Below are 14,203 nucleotides of genomic sequence, written 5' to 3' on the forward strand. Positions count from 1 at the left end.
GTATGAGAAGGGGAAGAAAGATAAACTGTGTTTGGTAGCAATGGTACCTTAGGCTTAAGTGAGGCATTTTGGGATTTTTTTCCATGCTTTTTGTCTCTACTACATTATCTTGATATGTGATCATTGAGTATAGCATTTTTTTTGTTGTTGTTGAGAAAGTGAGATATTTGAATGATACCTCTTTACAAAGTTACCTTCAATGGACTCCCTTCCTTTGAAGGCTGATGGGGTTGACTCAGCTAGTTGGATGTTCCATTGAGTCTTTGTTGCCCTTCGGGAAGCACATTGCTGATGAGGAGAACTGCAAGCATTAGAGCAAGATTCATGTTTTTAAATGTTGTTTCATGAGTAACTACTTTTGTCCTACTGGTTATTTTTGTTCATGCTGCTAGTGGAAGGCCTCGGTCCTCAGTGGTAAATAGAAATCTCAGTAGCAGATAGTAAACAATAGGGGGAAGAAAAAACCCCTCAGATATAGACAAGGGCAGACCTGTTTATGGTAAAAATGAAAATGGATTGAAAATTATTTTTCTGGTACCTTGTTTCCTAGCATCCTGATGAAAAGAGATTGGAAGGCCTCTCCAAGCAACTGGACTGGGATGTTCGAAGCATTCAGCGCTGGTTTCGACAGAGACGCAATCAGGAGAAGCCAAGCACGCTGACGAGGTTCTGTGAGAGCATGTAAGCTGCTGTTTCTCTTTTTGAAGGAAAAGACCTAAGTACTCATGCCAACCCTGAGGTGAAAAATACAGATCTGTGCAGGCTTCAGCAGCCCTTAAAAAGCTGCAGTCAGGTGGGAAAATAGTTCAGGAAAAACACAGGAAGCAGTAGTTGGTAAGAATTTGTGATTTCCACTTTGGATACAGTAAATAGAGTTCACTTCTTAATGGAGTTTCTACAAAGTAAGCATATTATAAAAGGATCTACAATGGTCTTTTCAATCAGTCGTCTTTGAAATATAGCATTAAAAGTCATTAGTTTTATAGATGTGGATAGTTTGAATTTTCATAAAGGCAACTTAGGTTCTTCCTACTAATAAAAACTGAGATATTAGGATATATTATCAGAGGGCCATGGCAATCTTCTGTATTCCTGGAGATTTAAGAAATGGCTATATTATATTTCTGGGTGAGTTTAATGAAGCATTGCTTGAAAGTGGGGGATGGAATGGAAGTCTCTTCCATCTCTGAAATGTGAACTTTATGTAGTGTATAAATTATATATCAATAAAGCTGTTAAAAATATTAAAAGACCCACAGAGAGCTCTTCCAGCACAGTGATATTTTGAAGTGGTGATACTTCATGCACTTACCTATAGGAAAAAAAGAAAAATACATTGAAATATTGAGAACATCCCCAACAAAGGGAAGAGCTGCCCAGAGAGTCATTACCCTATGTGGTCTTCCATCTTTTGGGTGTTACTGTTCCTGTGTCTTCTAATAGTTTCTCCATTTCTTCTTTCGGGAGCTTTTTCCTGACACCTGGTCATTTAAACAATAGTGCTTTCAGCGTAGCTCTCTTAGTTGCGGCCCTTTCTGTTTGGGGTTGAAGTTGCATTTTCAGCTTTGGCTTTCAATTATGTCAAAAAAGTATTTCAGTAATTGTATCCTTAGAGGGAAACCTGATGTTATAGGAGAAATGAATGGAAGGCAGAAAAATATCACAAATTCCTAGGGATGGGGAAATATGGAGAACATGAACAGGGTCTTTCGGAGGTGAGAATATTTATAAAGTCGGGAAAAACAACCTGGTAGATACAATCAGCAAAGCCCTCTCAGTAAATGAACTTACTTAGTGGCAGTCTATGAGAGAAGGATTTATGTATCTGGGCTCCTGGTCAAAAGCCAAAATTGCTTCCCAGCTTGGCCCTGCCATATATCCAAAGGGCCTGGGCTCCGTCTTTGAGCCACAAGTCCGAGTAAGGGTGAAGCTGGGTCTCAGCACATGTCTGCGTGCTGAACATCATGTGCCATCTTTCCCTCCTCTGACTAACTTCTTTGGTACTTTGGTGCCAGCCCCTACTATGCTGAGTCTACACCAGTTTCTCTCAAATACCACTGTATTTGAGATTTTAAGATAAGCATCAGTCACCTGAGGATCATGTTAAATTGCAGAATCTGATTTACTTGGTCTGGGATGGCAGCATTTTTAACAAGTTTCCACGGGATGCTGGTGCCATTGGTCTAGAGATCACACTTTGTGTAGCAAGTACTAACTCTAGACCAGTGTCTGTGTCTTCTCCATGAATTCCACAGGTCATTATGTGCATACCACAATAAATAAGACAGTCATAGTTATAATAAATTAAAAATGCTTCTAAATGATTGCTAGTGGTATGGTAATATGGAGGCACCATGATGGGGAAGAGATGGTGCATAAAATAACATCATTTCTTCCATCAAGAAACTTGTAATAGTGTTGTGGAAGTAAGACATAATATCTTAGTATGTGTAGGTCGAAGATAGATATTAGAAAATAAGCAGATATGGGGCCAGGTGCAGTGGCTCACGCCTGTAATCCCAGCACTTTGGGAGGCCAAGGCGGGCGGATTACGAGGTCAGGAGATCGAGACCATCCTGGCTAACATGGTGAAACCCCGTCTCTACTAAAAATACAAAAAGTTAGCCAGACGTGGTGGTGGGCGCCTGTAGTCTCAGCTACTCGGGAGGCTGAGGCAGGAGAATGGCGTAAACCTGGGAGGCGGAGTTTGCAGTGAGCTGAGATTGCACCACTGCACTGCTGCCTGGGCAACAGAGCGAGACTCCATCTCAAAAAAAAATAAATAACCAGATATGTGTGTTGTAGGATTGATATGCATAGTCAGTAAAGATTAAAGGGAAAAGATCAACTGTAGGTTGGGGTACACGGGGGGTTTGCTGGGATTAGAACTGGGTCAGTGTCAGTGGCCTTTCATCTTTCTGTTGTATGATATAGTATTGATGAAGTTTTGTTTTGAAATTCTCTTCTTCCTTGGTTTGTGAGTTGCCACTAGATTCTCTTGCCTTTCCAAGGTCTTTTGTTTGCATCATTTATTCTGTGTTTGCTCTGTGGTCTTTAATGTGTTAATGACAGTCCAGATTTAGTCTTCAATCTCATATTTTCCTTACCCTACCTTCCATTCTATGTGTTAAAATCATTTCCTCTCACCAGCTTCTTCCAAAGCCATGTGTACAGTGCAGATGTTTCTTCTAAGGCATCATTCTGCCAGCTCCAGCTAGCAATTCTAATTTGCTTCCACTCCTGACTTTACTTTTCCTATTGTTTTTATGCTTCCGTTTTGTCATAGGCTGGAAACTGAAGTCGATCAGCCGCTGAGTTCTATTAATGCTTTGTAAATTCACCATTATAGCCCAAAATGCTTTCATATGTCTCCTTATTTTTTATCTTGCATACACATAGACATTTTGTTTGCTACCAAAAAATCCCAAATTATTTTTCTGAAATACTACTATCCCTATGTTCTTATGCTTTAAAACTTTGATGATTTTAAGACAACTATAGGATAAATATTAGGTCCCTGAGCCTGATAACTAGAGTCTATCTTTTGCTTGTTTAATGTCCATCACCCAAATGACATCTTCCTTCTAGAGGGTTGTGTTTTCACTGTCTGTGCCTTTTTCCTTCCTGCTTTGTATATGGTGTTCCAGGCCAGGAACTTCCTCTGCCTCACCTACTTATCCCCTCACCATTCTTCAAATCCCAGGCCCTCTGTGAAGGGTGGCCTGACTATTGGGACTGGAGTGAGCACAGCTTCCCCTACATCCTTAGAGTACTAGGAATTTAACCCTGAATCACATACTGCCTTATATGGTTACTTAACTTGTTTAACTATTTCAGTTCCAGTTCTGTGTTGCTTGAAGACCACAGGGTCACATCTTGTTCTTTCATTCCTCTCAGTCTTTACCCTAACAGACAGACTGTGCCAAATAAATAATTTGTTATGACTGTGTGTTAAAATGGCATTGTTTTGGAAAGAGTTGCTGACCTCATTTGTCACTTTGCTCCTATAAATGAGAGCCTAATATATACTGCCTTAGCATAAAATTTGTCTAGGAAAATTACCTGACTATGGAAAGCTCCATGACAATTTTAAAGGCAGAAATTCAGAGGAAAGAATGGAATGGCAAAGGAGAACATTTAGAGAACACCATGAGGGATAAAGTAGAATTATAGTGGTCTCTGTATGCAAATGTGTGTGTCATACTTACTTACCTATATAAAAAAAGATCTAGAATAGTTGTTGTTTTTTTTTTTTTTAATTTATTTATTATTATTATACTTTAAGTTGTAGGGTACATGTGCATAACGTGCAGGTTTGTTACATATGTATACTTGTGCCATGTTGGTGTGCTGCACCCATCAACTCATCATTTACATCAGGTATAACTCCCAATGCAATCCCTCCCCCCTCCCCCCTCCCCATGATAGGCCCCTGTGTGTGATGTTCCCCTTCCTGAGTCCAAGTGATCTTATTGTTCAGTTCCCACCTATGAGTGAGAACATGCGGTGTTTGGTTTTCTGTTCTTGTGATAGTTTGCTAAGAATGATGGTTTCCAGCTGCATCCATGTCCCTACAAAGGACGCAAACTCATCCTTTTTGATGGCTGCATAGTATTCCATGGTGTATATGTGCCACATTTTCTTAATCCAATCTGTCACTGATGGACATTTGGGTTGATTCCAAGTCTTTGCTATTGTGAATAGTGCTGCAGTAAACATACGTGTTCATGTGTCTTTATAGCAGCATAATTTATAATCCTTTGGGTATATACCCAGTAATGGGATGGCTGGGTCTTATGGTACATCTAGTTCTAGATCCTTGAGGAATCGCCATACTGTTTTCCATAATGGTTGAACTAGTTTACAATCCCACCAACAGTGTAAAAGTGTTCCTATTTCTCCACATCCTCTCCAGCACCTGTTGTTTCCTGACTTTTTAATGATCGCCATTCTAACTGGTGTGAGATGGTATCTCATTGTGGTTTTGATTTGCATTTCTCTGATGGCCAGTGATGATGAGCATTTTTTCATGTGTCTGTTGGCTGTATGAATGTCTTCTTTTGAGAAATGTCTGTTCATATCCTTTGCCCACTTTTTGATGGGGTTGTTTGTTTTTTTCTTGTAAATTTGTTTGAGTTCTTTGTAGGTTCTGGATATTAGCCCTTTGTCAGATGAGTAGATTGCAAAAATTTTCTCCCATTCTGTAGGTTGCCTGTTCACTCTGATGGTAGTTTCTTTTGCTGTGCAGAAGCTCTTTAGTTTAATGAGATCCCATTTGTCAATTTTGGCTTTTGCTGCCGTTGCTTTTGGTGTTTTAGACATGAAGTCTTTGCCCATGCCTATGTCCTGAATGGTACTACCTAGGTTTTCCTCTAGGATTTTTATGGTATTAGGTCTAACATTTAAGTCTCTAATCCATCTTGAATTAATTTTCGTATAAGGAGTAAGGAAAGGATCCAGTTTCAGCTTTCTACTTATGGCTAGCCAATTTTCCCAGCACCATTTATTAAATAGGGAATCCTTTCCCCATTTCTTGTTTCTCTCAGGTTTGTCAAAGATCAGATGGCTGTAGATGTGTGGTATTATTTCTGAGGACTCTGTTCTGTTCCATTGGTCTATATCTCTGTTTTGGTACCAGTACCATGCTGTTTTGGTTACTGTAGCCTTGTAGTATAGTTTGAAGTCAGGTAGCGTGATGCCTCCAGCTTTGTTCTTTTGACTTAGGATTGTCTTGGAGATGCGGGCTCTTTTTTGGTTCCATATGAACTTTAAAGCAGTTTTTTCCAATTCTGTGAAGAAACTCATTGGTAGCTTGATGGGGATGGCATTGAATCTATAAATTACCTTGGGCAGTATGGCCATTTTCACAATATTGATTCTTCCTATCCATGAGCATGGTATGTTCTTCCATTTGTTTGTGTCCTCTTTTATTTCACTGAGCAGTGGTTTGTAGTTCTCCTTGAAGAGGTCCTTTACATCCCTTGTAAGTTGGATTCCTAGGTATTTGATTCTCTTTGAAGCAATTGTGAATGGAAGTTCATTCCTGATTTGGCTCTCTGTTTGTCTGTTACTGGTGTATAAGAATGCTTGTGATTTTTGCACATTAATTTTGTATCCTGAGACTTTGCTGAAGTTGCTTATCAGCTTAAGGAGATTTTGGGCTGAGACAATGGGGTTTTCTAAATATACAATCATGTCATCTGCAAACAGGGACAGTTTGACTTCTTCTTTTCCTGACTGAATACCCTTGATTTCTTTCTCTTGCCTAATTGCCCTAGCCAGAACTTCCAACACTATGTTGAATAGGAGTGGTGAGAGAGGGCATCCCTGTCTTGTGCCAGTTTTCAAAGGGAATTTTTTCAGTTTTTGCCCATTCAGTATGATATTGGCTGTGGGTTTGTCATAAATAGCTCTTATGATTTTGAGGTACGTTCCATCAATACCGAATTTATTGAGCGTTTTTAGCATGAAGGGCTGTTGAATTTTGTCAAAAGCCTTTTCTGCATCAATTGAGATAATCATGTGGTTCTTGTCTTTGGTTCTGTTTATATGCTGGATTATGTTTATTGATTTGCGAATGTTGAACCAGCCTTGCATCCCAGGGATGAAGCCCACTTGATCATGGTGGATAAGCTTTTTGATGTGCTGCTGAATCCGGTTTGCCAGTATTTTATTGAGGATTTTTGCATCGATGTTCATCAGGGATATTGGTCTAAAATTCTCTTTTTTTGTTGTGTCTCTGCCAGGCTTTGGTATCAGGATGATGTTGGCCTCATAAAATGAGTTAGGGAGGATTCCCTCTTTTTCTATTGATTGGAATAGTTTCAGAAGGAATGGTACCAACTCCTCCTTGTACCTCTGATAGAATTCAGCTGTGAATCCATCTGGTCCTGGACTTTTTTTGGTTGGTAGGCTATTAATTATTGCCTCAATTTCAGAGCCTGCTATTGGTCTATTCAGGGATTCAACTTCTTCCTGGTTTAGTCTTGGAAGAGTGTAAGTGTCCAGGAAATTATCCATTTCTTCTAGATTTTCCAGTTTATTTGCGTAGAGGTGTTTATAGTATTCTCTGATGGTAGTTTGTATTTCTGTGGGGTCGGTGGTGATATCCCCTTTATCATTTTTAATTGCGTCGATTTGATTCTTCTCTCTTTTCTTCTTTATTAGTCTGGCTAGTGGTCTGTCAATTTTGTTGATCTTTTCAAAAAACCAACTCCTGGATTCATTGATTTTTTGGAGAGTTTTTTGTGTCTCTATCTCCTTCAGTTCTGCTCTGATCTTAGTTATTTCTAGCCTTCTGCTAGCTTTCGAATGTGTTTGTTCTTGCTTCTCTAGTTCTTTTAATTGCGATGTTAGAGTGTCAATTTTAGATCTTTCCTGCTTTCTCTTGTGGGCATTTAGTGCTATAAATTTCCCTCTACACACTGCTTTAAATGTGTCCCAGAGATTCTGGTATGTTGTATCTTTGTTCTCATTGGTTTCAAAGAACATCTTTATTTCTGCCTTCATTTCGTTATGTACCCAGTAGTCATTCAGGAGCAGGTTGTTCAGTTTCCATGTAGTTGAGCGGTTTTGATTGAGTTTCTTAGTCCTGAGTTGTAGTTTGATTGCACTGTGGTCTGAGAGACAGTTTGTTATAATTTCTGTTGTTGTACATTTGCTGAGGAGTGCTTTACTTCCAATTACGTGGTCGATTTTGGAGTAAGTACGATGTGGTGCTGAGAAGAATGTATATTCTGTTGATTTGGGGTGGAGAGTTCTATAGATGTCTATTAGGTCTGCTTGCTGTAGAGATGAGTTCAATTCCTGGATATCCTTGTTAACTTTCTGTCTTGTTGATCTGTCTAATGTTGACAGTGGAGTGTTGAAGTCTCCCATTATTATTGTATGGGAGTCTAAGTCTCTTTGTAAGTCTCTAAGGACTTGCTTGATGAATCTGGGTGCTCCTGTATTGGGTGCATATATATTTAGGATAGTTAGCTCTTCCTGTTGAATTGATCCCTTTACCATTATGTAATGGCCTTCTTTGTCTCTTTTGATCTTTGATGGTTTAAAGTCTGTTTTATCAGAGACTAGTATTGCAACCCCCGCTTTTTTTTGTTCTCCATTTGCTTGGTAAATATTCCTCCATCCCTTTATTTTGAGCCTATGTATGTCTCTGCGTGTGAGATGGGTCTCCTGAATACAGCAGACTGATGGGTCTTGACTCTTTATCCAGTTTGCCAGTCTGTGTCTTTTAATTGGAGCATTTAGTCCATTTACATTTAAGGTTAAGATTGTTATGTGTGAACTTGATCCTGCCATTATGATATTAACTGGTTATTTTGCTCGTTAGTTGATGCAGTTTCTTCCTAGCCTCGATGGTCTTTACATTTTGGCATGTTTTTGCAATGGCTGGTACCGGTTGTTCCTTTCCATGTTTAGTGCTTCCTTCGGGGTCTCTTGTAAGGCAGGCCTAGTGGTGACAAAATCTCTAAGCATTTGCTTATCTGTAAAGGATTTTATTTCTCCTTCACTTATGAAACTTAGTTTGGCTGGATATGAAATTCTGGGTTGAAAATTCTTTTCTTTAAGAATGTTGAATATTGGCCCCCACTCTCTTCTGGCTTGGGGAGTTTCTGCCGAGAGATCTGCTGTTAGTCTGATGGGCTTCCCTTGTGGGTAACCCGACCTTTCTCTCTGGCTGCCCTTAAGATTTTTTCCTTCATTTCAACTTTGGTGAATCTGGCAATTATGTGTCTTGGAGTTGCTCTTCTCGAGGAGTATCTTTGTGGCGTTCTCTGTATTTCCTGGATTTGAATGTTGGCCTGCCCTACTAGGTTGGGGAAGTTCTCCTGGATGATATCCTGAAGAGTGTTTTCCAACTTGGTTCCATTTTCCCCCTCACTTTCAGGCACCCCAATCAGACGTAGATTTGGTCTTTTTACATAATCCCATACTTCTTGCAGGCTTTGTTCATTTCTTTTTCTTCTTTTTTCTTTTGGTTTCTCTTCTCACTTCATTTCATTCATTGGATCCTCAATCGCAGATACTCTTTCTTCCAGTTGATCGAGTCGGTTACTGAAGCTTGTGCATTTGTCACGTATTTCTCGTGTCATGGTTTTCATCTCTTTCATTTCGTTTAGGACCTTCTCTGCATTAATTACTCTAGCCATCAATTCTTCCACTTTTTTTTCAAGATTTTTAGTTTCTTTGCGCTGGGTACGTAATTCCTCCTTTAGCTCTGAGAAATTTGATGGACTGAAGCCTTCTTCTCTCATCTCGTCAAAGTCATTCTCCGTCCAGCTTTGATCCGTTGCTGGCGATGAGCTGCGCTCCTTTGCCAGGGGAGATGCGCTCTTATTTTTGGAATTTCCAGCTTTTCTGCCCTGCTTTTTCCCCATCTTTGTGGTTTTATCTGCCTCTGGTCTTTGATGATGGTGATGTACTGATGGGGTTTTGGTGTAGGTGTCCTTCCTGTTTGATAGTTTTCCTTCTAACAGTCAGGACCCTCAGCTGTAGGTCTGTTGGAGATTGCTTGAGGTCCACTCTAGACCCTGTTTGCCTGGGTATCAGCAGCAGAGGCTGCAGAAGATAGAATATTTCTGAACAGCGAGTGTACCTGTCTGATTCTTGCTTTGGAAGCTTCCTCTCAGGGGTGTACTCCACCCTGTGAGGTGTGGGGTGTCAGACTGCCCCTAGTGGGGGATGTCTCCCAGTTAGGCTACTCAGGGGTCAGGGACCCACTTGAGCAGGGAGTCTGTCCCTTCTCAGATCTCAACCTCCGTGTTGGGAGATCCACTGCTCTCTTCAAAGCTGTCAGACAGAGTCGTTTGCGTCTGCAGAGGTTTCGGCTGCGTTTGTTATTGCCCTGTCCCCAGAGGTGGAGTCTACAGAGACAGGCAGGTTTCCTTGAGCTGCTGTGAGCTCCACCCAGTTCGAGCTTCCCAGCAGCTTTGTTTACCTACTTAAGCTTCAGCAATGGCGGGCGCCCCTCCCCCAGCCTCGCTGCTGCCTTGCGGGTAGATCACAGACTGCTGTGCTAGCAATGAGGGAGGCTCCGTGGGTGTGGGACCCTCCCGGCCAGGTGTGGGATATGATCTCCTGGTGTGCCTGTTTGCTTAAAGTGCAGTATTGGGGTGGGAGTTACCCGATTTTCCAGGTGTTGTGTGTCTCAGTTCCCCTGGCTAGGAAAAGGGATTCCCTTCCCCCTTGCGCTTCCCAGGTGAGGTGATGCCTCGCCCGCTGCAGCAGCTGACCAGCACCGATCGTCCGGCACTCCCCAGTGAGATGAACCCAGTACCTCAGTTGAAAATGCAGAAATCACCGGTCTTCTGTGTCGCTCGCGCTGGGAGTTGGAGACTGGAGCTGTTCCTATTCGGCCATCTTGCTCCACCCCCTATAATAGTTGTTCTTAACTAAGGATGCATTTCACAATCACCTAGTGATGTTTTCAAAATACACGTGCCCAAGCCCCATCCCAGGGTGTCAGGATGATGACTCAGGTACAGTCTGAACATGTATATCATGGAAAAAAATGCCCCAAGTGCTTATAACACAAATCCCTGGTTAAGAAGAAAGATAATTGCTGCTCAGAAATACTAAAAATCAAATGGGAAAACAAGAGAACACAAATTTGGAGCTTGTCACCTGAGGGTCAAAATGTAAAGAATGTATAATTTTTCTGTTATATAAGTTTCTATTTTCCAAAATACAGAATTCCGTCAGGATAATTGTATTTCATCTTTCAGCAGTGTGGAATAGCACCAACATGCAAGCCAAACTGTGCTTGTAAGCATATGCAGGCATGTCCAATTTCTGGCACATCCATTACATGTAGATGGACTGAGTAGAAGCTGTTTTGTGCGTAAAATGCTAATACATTGACGTGATTTTTTTTTCTCTTGCTTTATGTCAGTCATTCACAGTCATGTTAGTTTTGACAAATACTTCTTGCAAAAGCGTTGAAATTCTTATTGGCAACTTAAATAGAGCATTTCAAGAGAGAGTGAAGAATTTATAAAAATGAGATGTCATTTGAGACGTTTTAGAAGCAACTGGTTCCTAATGGAAGCAGGTGCCGGTTGGGATTATGCCTTTGGACTGGTGAAGCTGTATCATTCTTCTCTGACAATTGCATCCAAGTGGGTTTTTATCACTCAGGATAATATAAAATAAATAATGTATTAAAATATTTGCCGGATATAACAGGAAGAAGCAGAGATAAGATATCAGAATAAATGGCATTCCTTTCATTTGGACCCTACCTGTGCTCATCATTTTTGAGTATCGTGCAGTACATTTCATAGCACAGGTCTAGGAGGACATATAATATAGGGCTTTTATTTAAACAGTCTCAAAGATTGGAAAGATGAATCTCCCATATGTAATCTGAAAATCTATGGCAAGGAATATTCACACTAATACTCAGCGATTTGAATTGGAGCTTACTCCATATGCTGCTGAAGTTACGGAGTTTGTTGAGTAAGGTGACAGCTCAAGATTCCCTTTTCTTTAGGAATTCCATTTTAGAATTGATACTGATTAAAACTATCCCCCAATCCTTCCATATTTGTATGTTTCTGTATAGTGGCAGCAGACTCATCAAAACCTGGGATCCTTTCGAAATTGTGACTATTCCTGCAAAGAAGCCCTGTGATTTTTCTTAGTTTGTGATTCCATTGAACGTGAGCTAATTCATCATTGAAAAATGAATGGGTTAACCAATTGCCTACATGCTTCTAACTTGGTCACCTTGAATCTAAATAGCAGTTTTTACAGCTGTTTATAAATTATCAGTGCTATCTTGTGACCTTCATAGAAAGTGGAGCCTAATAATTGATGACAGGGGAAGGGAAGTGAGGTCGTATCGGAAACAAGTAGTTGAGTCTCTCATATTCCTTTATTTCAGATCAGTCTTTTATCTGAGGAAATAGTATGGGGAATATGTTCAACATGTTTTCATAAACAGCCACCTACTTGCAAAAAAATAAAAATAAAACCCTGAATATTTTTAAACCATTTCCATATATTTCATACTCTGGCGATGGACAAAGTTTTGCCAGAGAGAAAATTCAATTTTGATTATTTTCTCTCTTAGACCATGACAGGAGCGTCAATTACAAAATTTACTGCCAAAATTCTCCTCATAATGAATGCAGTTTTTGAAGGGGGAAATAAGAAACTATTATCTTCTAGAGAAACGGTATCTTTGTTTTTTCAGTACTAGGATACATGATCAGCAATGTGTAGATGCTGATTATAAGTCTGGGAAAAAAATCATAAAATTGGTGGACAGTCTCTAGTTCTTGAAAAGTACAGGGTTGAGCTGTTTTGTTTATGTTATGGTGATAGTTGTGGTTATTTTCCATTAATACAAAACAGTCCCTGGTTTGGAGAGCAACTTCTGTCATCCAAAGTACATTGTTGTAGTCCTAGTTATTGCTCAGTGAATGTCTTGGTGTGCAAGACTATTACCTTAAACAGTTTTATATCTGCACGTTGTATTCAGGTCAGTTTTAGCTTTGGGACAGAGGTCAGCAAACTTTTCTTATAAATGGTCCCAAAATAAATATTTTAGATCATATGGACCTTGTTGTAATTACAATTCTGCTGCAGCATAAAAGCAGCCAGAGACGATGCAAATGTGCATGGCTGTGTTCCAGTGAAAGTGTATTTATGGATACTGAAATTTGAATATGTCATTTTCATGTGTCGTAAAGTATTATTCTTTAAAAAATACATTACAAAAAATAAAAACTATTCTTAACCCATGGGCCATACAAAAACAGATGGCAGGCTGGATTTGGCCCTCTAGCCATAGTTTGCAGAACCCTGCTTTAGGGTAATAATACTATTTGTAGTTCTTTCAGAGTTTCAAGGAAGAGAATATAGTCTCCTAGTGCTAGGCACAGTCATCTATTTCTCAGAGTTTTGACATTTAATAGAAAAATTTGAATAGTTCTGTAATTGGTATGCCTATCTCCAGTATTCCTGGGATATGGTGCCTTGATGGAGTGCAGTTTCATTTAGCCTAGCCAGGCACTCTTCAAATCTGTTGGTATCCTCAAGGCAGCATTGCTTTCATTATAGAAATTCTGAAGATCGATGAACTGTACTATGGACAGTCTGCTCTTTTGCCTCGAATAAGACTAAACCTTGCCCCCCTCGTTCTATTCTAGACCTACCATCTGTGTCCGGTGAACTCAGGTTTTCCATTTAGAACAAGCCTCACACATTCCTTGATGGCATATGGCTAGGCCTCTAATGCATGTGTGTTGGCTAATTAAGGAAAAGAGATTTTTGCTAAAAATATAAGACAGGCCATACCTTGGTCAGGCTGGCTGCATATTAACTACTGCTGTGCTCTGCCTACGTTTGAGTGGTCAGTTTTCATTTAAGGCCTAAATTTCTAAAGGCTTTTTAAATAATATTTTTTTCAATAATTTTTGTTCAACATGGAATTGGATGGTAATAAAGAGGACACAATGTAGAGGAATAACTGAATTTATTAAGGCCTCATATTATTATTTAACCCTGTTATTTTTGAACCTATGTACTATTTTTTGTTGTTGTGTAATGTATTTTAAAAGTTGTTATTTGTTTCTGATTTAGAGTAGAATCATGCAAATCCTTATAATTGATTTTGATTGTAGAGGATTTATAAAAGTCTACATAATGTTCATACAGAACTGTAGGGGGAAAGACTTCAAAGCATACCATCCAGAAATAAATCCTTTTTCATTTACTGCTTATACAGTGTCATATTTTATACATGTGCCCACACCAATGTTTATACATCATGTGTGTCTGTACTTGGCACCTACCCTTCTTGAAATGTTTTTAATAGAACCAGTCTCATCAGAGTGCCTGAAGACGACTGTAGAAAGGTTATGTTTTATGCTTCATCTTCAGGATCTGTAAGTCATTGACCTGTGGGCAGTAGTATAATCACTTGTGCTGTCATATGACATACGCATTCCTAAAAATGGCCACACCATGCAAAATCGCACAACAAAACAAAATAACTTAGGGTTTGTGAGAAGAATGGGTTAGGGACACAACGCTGGGAAATTTCATCAGTGACACTTTGAAAATAAGCTAGGAACCTAATAAAAACAAGAGCAGTTTTATACACTTTAAATGGTTAAGAAATACATAGCTACTACAATAAATATGGCACTTGACCTTGAAATAGACCTAACATTTGCTTGTAGTGGCTGTT

The 14,203-nt window shown here is 39.7% G+C and overlaps 1 protein-coding gene across 4 annotated transcripts in view; it reads left to right on the forward strand.

Annotated features, from left to right (window-relative positions):
• Positions 1 to 14,203, forward strand: part of LOC105483289 (ceramide synthase 6) — a 321,163-nt gene that overhangs the window by 104,315 nt on the left and 202,645 nt on the right. For all 4 annotated transcript variants that reach the window (XM_011744078.3, XM_011744079.3, XM_071072896.1 and 1 more), the window contains exon 3: positions 551 to 681. In XM_011744078.3, coding sequence (XP_011742380.1) covers positions 551 to 681 — 131 coding nt within the window. The remainder of the gene's footprint in view (positions 1 to 550; positions 682 to 14,203) is intronic.

This window comes from Macaca nemestrina, chromosome 11 (genome assembly GCF_043159975.1).
Source record: "Macaca nemestrina isolate mMacNem1 chromosome 11, mMacNem.hap1, whole genome shotgun sequence".
Lineage (NCBI taxonomy): Eukaryota > Metazoa > Chordata > Mammalia > Primates > Cercopithecidae > Macaca > Macaca nemestrina.